General features: G+C 33.2%; 1 protein-coding gene across 7 annotated transcripts in view; it reads right to left on the reverse strand.

The window, feature by feature from the left end:
• The window catches only part of LOC140771693 (eIF-2-alpha kinase GCN2), a 56,440-nt gene extending 50,927 nt beyond the window's left edge, over positions 1-5,513 (reverse strand). For 6 of the 7 annotated variants that reach the window (XR_012106209.1, XR_012106211.1, XR_012106210.1 and 3 more), the window contains exons 1-6: positions 5,137-5,513; positions 2,967-3,038; positions 2,810-2,869; positions 2,622-2,727; positions 2,011-2,115; positions 477-953 (exon numbers count right to left, since the gene is read on the reverse strand). Coding sequence is in view for 3 of the 7 variants with exons in the window: in XM_073113301.1 (XP_072969402.1) it covers positions 477-953; positions 2,011-2,115; positions 2,622-2,727; positions 2,810-2,869; positions 2,967-3,038; positions 5,137-5,255 (939 nt within the window). In the remaining 4 variants the exon portion in view is untranslated. Of the gene's footprint in view, positions 1-476; positions 954-2,010; positions 2,116-2,621; positions 2,728-2,809; positions 2,890-2,966; positions 3,039-5,136 lie in introns of those variants that run through there. The other variant, XR_012106212.1, reaches the window with a different exon arrangement.
• Between the last annotated feature and the right edge of the window lie 708 nt (positions 5,514-6,221).

Here is a 6,221-nt window from a genome sequence, read left to right on the forward strand (position 1 = left end):
CCTGAAAACCCTACTTAGGAGAATGCCACTGGCACCCTTCATACCATGTGCCAACAACCCACTAAATAAGCCCATATTAGCCGAGTGAAATTACTAATACCTCCAATACACTTCCAGCCTAACCCCAGTCTAATTAAATTTCTTAAAAATTTAAAATACCCTTGAAAGATATCCGCAAAGATATTTGAATTTTGTAATGGTACTTCAGACAATGATATTTTAGAAATTACCGAAAAAAGAAAGGAGAAAATAAGGGTATTTTAGGTATCTTAAAGGTAAACTTAATATCCCTAATGAAATATTCCTATTTTGATAATGTTTTGTTAGAGATTTGGTTAGTTTAAGATAATCAAGGTGTGATATGGAAAATTATCGGCAAAAGGAGGGTCAGATTACTTATAGCTCAAAGACAGAGTATTAATCACAAAAAGACAAAGATGTAGGGTGTTATTTGAAATTTCCCTATTCTTTCTTACCTTAAGCTGATCTCTGCAATCAGAACTCTTCTCTGAAGTACCAAATATTGATTCTCGTTCACTGGTAGATGTGGTTTTGCTATCAGTCTCACTTTCTTCTGCAACAACATTTAATTTTGTTACAGCTTCTGGTATAACAGTATATTTCGCAGCACGCAACACTTCAGATGCCACATTCCGGGAGGAACTTTCTGAAATAAGATTGTCAACATGAGCTGAAATATGGGATTGCAACAAGATTTCCTTCCTCTTGTCCTTATCAATTAGCCCAGTTTGTACCCTTAAGGTTTTATAGTTGTTCTCAATTGACACTTTTCTACTATGACCGCCCCAACTTGCATTTTCACCAGACAACTCACTGTATAGATCAATCAAACTGTAAACATAAGGACCCTCAGAATAAGATCGCTCATCTGGTTGACCTGCTACATTCCCATCAAGTGACTGATCCTTTTTTATTAAGCCCATACTAAGAACCTGCAATAGAATTTCAGCAGAAGTAAGTAAGAAAACAAACATTATCAAAAATTGTCTATAAATATCATAAACTATAAATGCAGAAAACTGCGACTAATTTAACACCAGGCAAAAGAGAAGAGATAATTGAAAGTTAATGCATAAAATGCATAAAGATGAATATACTTTAGAAACAAACAATGTATTGATAACTAGGATATACCATTAGAAAAATGGGAAACAGAGATGAGAAAAAGATGGAAAATGAGGATGAGGCCATTTCTTCCATCACCTAGAACAGTATACATTGTGTTGCCTATAAAAGGCATAAAAGAAGTGTACTTATGACAACTTACACTTATGTTTATTGAACATAATGCCATCTATCTTTATCTTCAGATCTTTGTAACAGGTCTTAGTACATAATACCATAATGTATGCGATGTGCCATCAGCTTGAGCCAAATGATAAAGAAGAAATGACTTCTTGAAATTCTCCTCTTCTTTTATTTTGAGATTATTTTAAACCTATTCTTTTATACTAAACTTCTCCAACAGTAGCCACATGCCAAGATCTCATAGGAAGCTGCCTAGGGCAGACAAAGAGAAGTGGCAAAAAGATGGACAAAGCACTCAGAAGGCCTGAATATAAGCAAATCGAGCAGAATTAAGTAGATCAAAGTATATACTAAATACATCATCACTACAGCATCATTTACACATAACATTAGCATGAAGGTCCCAATTGTTGTTTTGAACTTTTGATGATGGGAATAGCTGTGACCAATTCTGGCATAAACTTTAATTGGAAAGGATTTCACAGTAATTACAATATATAGCTACTTAACCTGATGTACAATTATCCTTATTCTCTTTTGCTTACATAAGAATATGTATCAAGAACCATGCACTTAAGAATAATCTGAAGGAAAGGGCAGCAATAACAAACTACATGTAAATCACATTCCGCCTTTAGAAAGTAAACTTAATTTAGTGGAAATTTAAAAAAGAACAGATAAGGATAACCAACCCTTCATGACGTTAAATGTCAAAGGCTCAAAGCTATGTAGCTAACTTACAGAATTTAGTGAGTGATCCACTGGAACAATTTCGGATAGAAACTCTTGAGCAGCCTCCACCAACTCATAAATCATTACTCGTCCCTCTCGAGCATTAATGTTTGCCTAATGAATATCAAAGGATGAGTCAACTTAAGTAAAAAATTATTATGAACTAAAACAGCTAACATGACACAACACTGCTGCTTAGTGCGTTGAAAATACCCGATTTTGCATATGAACTCATATCATTCATTCATTTGTGTTAATAAACATTAGCCACATAGTAAGCATTGATGTGCCATTGGCATGAGGCATGTTGTATTGGCTCAACAAGGCATGTGCCGTGCTAAGTGTAGGCTCACCCTGGTGAATTGCTAACACATTCCCCAGTTGTGTTAATATAATGTCAAAATGTAAGGTCGCAATATCACATGACATCATCATAGATGACTTCCCACCAAAAATTTGTACAATTAAAGCTTTCATTATCAAGTAATACTTTTCAAAGTTAGATACATATTAAAAGTGATCGATATTTGCAAAGGCTGTTAACTATTAATAATATTTTTCATGTTATCCAAGAGAAGATTGACCTAGAAATAGCTTTCTGAACAATGGTACTGTCTTACCTGGTCATGAAGCAGTGAGAGTAGTTGATTAGCATCTTTCTCAGATAAACCTTTTTCTGGAACTATTTTTAACTTTGGACACTTGTGAGGATACCCAGGTAAGCATCTAAATGTGGAGCATGAAAGGATCAATGGAATATGAAACAACGAAAGAATCTAAAAGAAAACCACAGAAGAACCACACTTGCCTTACAACAAGAACAGCTGAAATGTTGAGATCTTCGAAACCCATATCATTAGAATAAGGCCTGCTTGCATGGTCATGTATCTTAACAATTACAAATATATGATGATGCCACAAACAGTTTGGAATATATAAAGAGCTAAAGCAAGTAGATAGAGTACCTGAGATTAATTTTAAACTGTGTATGAGGTGGTTCTGAGACAATTTTAAAGTCCTCTTGAAATATGGCAGCCCTTGAATAAGAGAGTATAAGATGTTATCAAAACAAAAGGAAAAAAAAAAAAAGAGGCAGAAATGACATTAACTGCTTGATTAACTAAAATGTTTAATTTTCTTTAGCTTGTCACAAGATAAACATCTTTTATTTTCTGCAAAGCTAATTCAGGCCTATTTGATGTATTGTAACTTTGACTGGCCTCTGCCAATTTTTGTGAAAAATATATTTTATTCTTTTATAGAAAAATAATAATAAGAAGTCGAACATATCATAATAATCATGTTTCTTCTCTTCTTGAACGGCAAGCATTCTTATTGCCTTTGGTAGGAAGTGTAAGAAGATGGAGTGCACTATACAGGCTACACACCAAATATCTGATTATGTATCCGCAGGCCTAAGGGCACTGCTAGTTTCTGATGGATAGCCTCATGATTCTCTTGCTGATGGTGTAATGTTTTATGTCTGAAGCATTCTTATTGCCTTGGTAGGAAGTGTAAGAAGATGGAGTGCACTATAAAGGCTAACATCGAATGTCTGACTACATATCTGCAGGCCTAAGCCTCATGATTCTCTTTGGTGGTGTAATTTTATCATGTCCGAAAGCTGACAATTGTGGAGAAGGCAAATAAAATAGCCATGTGACTAGTAAGACTTGATTGCTTTGGAACACTAAGATCTTGAAATGCTCTTTAATCTTCAAACTGATGTATCATGAAAGGCTTAGAAGCATGGGGAGATATTAAAGAATCAAACGATGAGGGAAATATGTGATCTTATCAAAGTTCTAAGTATTGGTTCTGGAATCGGGATCGAGTGCATAAAAAAACGATACGTATCGACCATATCGGTTACATGCCTTCCTTTTCGGCCAATTTAGAGAGGGGATTGACCAAATCAATCATATCGGCTGATCCATTTTGGCGATATGGATCAGGATTGGCCGATACTTAAATCCATGGATCCTATGGTTTCTTCCTCCAGTGTAACTCTTTTTCTTCAGAAATAACAAATCGAACTAATATATTAGTGATCCTACAGTCTCACAACTTATCTTTATTGCTTATTAATTGCTTAGGCTAGTGTTTCAGTATTACTCCAAAATATCATGAAGCAAATGATGGACATCTCTACACATTTTCTAGTAGAGGTCAAAGCTTACTCCTACTTGATCTCCTAAGCATGACCTGATTTTACAGATAACTTTGTTCAGCTTGATAAGACAAATATTGTGCTGGTGTCTAGGGTATCATATGTACTTCAAAATTAACAGTGGTCAATGTTTCTAGTAACATCATAACATCAAATACACTCAAAATCTTAGATACATATTATTAGAAACTATATTTTTCAAAAGTAGAGTATGATATTCTCTTGATATATACATATAAATACAATATATATATATATATGTTATGCCTTAGTTGTTCTTCCAAGGTCCAACACATTTGATTCAACAACCTTTTTCTAGTATTGCGTTTAACAACTCATAGCTATTGAAGAGTTGATGTATCATCTTAAACTCAGTAGATTTTCATGCAAGTTTCCAAAAACACTCCACATATCACCATATTATGAAAGCACAAAGCATTCTCCTGAGTCTACTCCAACATAAGCAAACTTGTTCAATCAAGGAAAAGACACTACTAATCTCCACTATTAAAGAGAACAAGATGAAACAGTAATTACATCAAAAGAATTTATGTGACAAGTATTTTTCTTGCTTAGCTTTTCTTATTCACTCCAGCCTATGGTCCCCTGACTGAAGTACTTTCCATCCATAAGACTAACTCTAACCTCTAGAGTACAAATGATGCTAACTTGTCACAAGATAAACCCTTAATAAAATTTTGTCACAAAATAAGCAACTGTTCTCCTTTACTACTTAATCATTCATATATCTCTGCCACCCATAAGCATCCCAATTAGCTATATAAGTATCCTCACTTCTTGAAAGATCCCCTTCTTTAATAATATGAAAGAACTCTACACTGGATGTACTGGTTTATCACACAAAAGATATCTCTCTTTTCCTCACAAAGCATCATCTTCCTGTGAATAACGGGCTTACAAATAAATCGTAACATAATAGAATCTACAGCAAAATAAATTCTTACAGTGCTGTCAACTCCTCATTGAGGACAACTTGATCATCCTCCAGTTGGGACCCATGGTCCTTCGAAGAAGCCCTCCCACGGCTCCGCCCACCTTTACTTTTCTTCTTCTTCTTCCCCATCGGACCAAGATTTTCTCGTCACCTCGGAAAATCTCAGAGAGATGTAGGATCAAAAAACCCTAAAGAAACCGAAAATGATATCGATCTCAAACAACACCGTTAGGGTCACCCGGATTGGAGATGTCAAGAAACGATCGGAGAATTGAAGGAAGAGGGAAAAAGAATGGTAAAAATTCGCCGTTTGAAACAGCGAATTTGTATATAAATAAAAAGGTGCGAAATTCCACGAAGGATCACTCCAAGAACAGATTTCTTAGGAGTTTCTTTTTCCGTCAATGCCCTTAAAAATCTCTTATTTACTTTTATGATCTATACCTCTCAATTAAAATAATTATATTTAATTAATTTATTTATTTATTATAATAATACTTAGTGCATATATATTTTATAGTCTGCATATTTTGTTAGAATAAAATACATATTATTATAAATTGAGAAACTAAATAGAATTAAATTACAAAAGCCTCTTCAAAAAATATATTATTTGCATAAATACTCATTTAGTTATTTTTCAAGTTAAATTCTAATAATTTAACAGAAAAAATATAAATATATATATATATATATATATGACTCAATCTGGCTTCCTAATATCTCCCTGCAAGATCTAGCATCAAGAGAGCTTGCTAGGTGTTTGCCCTTGTTGTTTTTATCTTTTTTTTCTCAATGAATATAAGTAGATCAAGCTCACTTAATCTGAAAAGAAAAATTAAATAAATAAAAGAATATACCACATTATGAAATTTACTTTAATTCACTGTAATTTTAAGAAAAATACTAAACTAATAAACGTTATTAAATACACTAATCAATTTAGTATTTTTATCACCAATTTTTTTTAATTACTAAAAGATTAAGTTAAAATATATATATATATATATATATATATATATTAAGCTGAACTGATTAGCATTTTATTTAAAGATAAAACGTTGATTAGTGTAGCATTTTTATTAGGATTATAAT

This window comes from Typha angustifolia, chromosome 12 (genome assembly GCF_048772165.1).
Source record: "Typha angustifolia cultivar Huaian chromosome 12, ASM4877216v1, whole genome shotgun sequence".
Lineage (NCBI taxonomy): Eukaryota > Viridiplantae > Streptophyta > Magnoliopsida > Poales > Typhaceae > Typha > Typha angustifolia.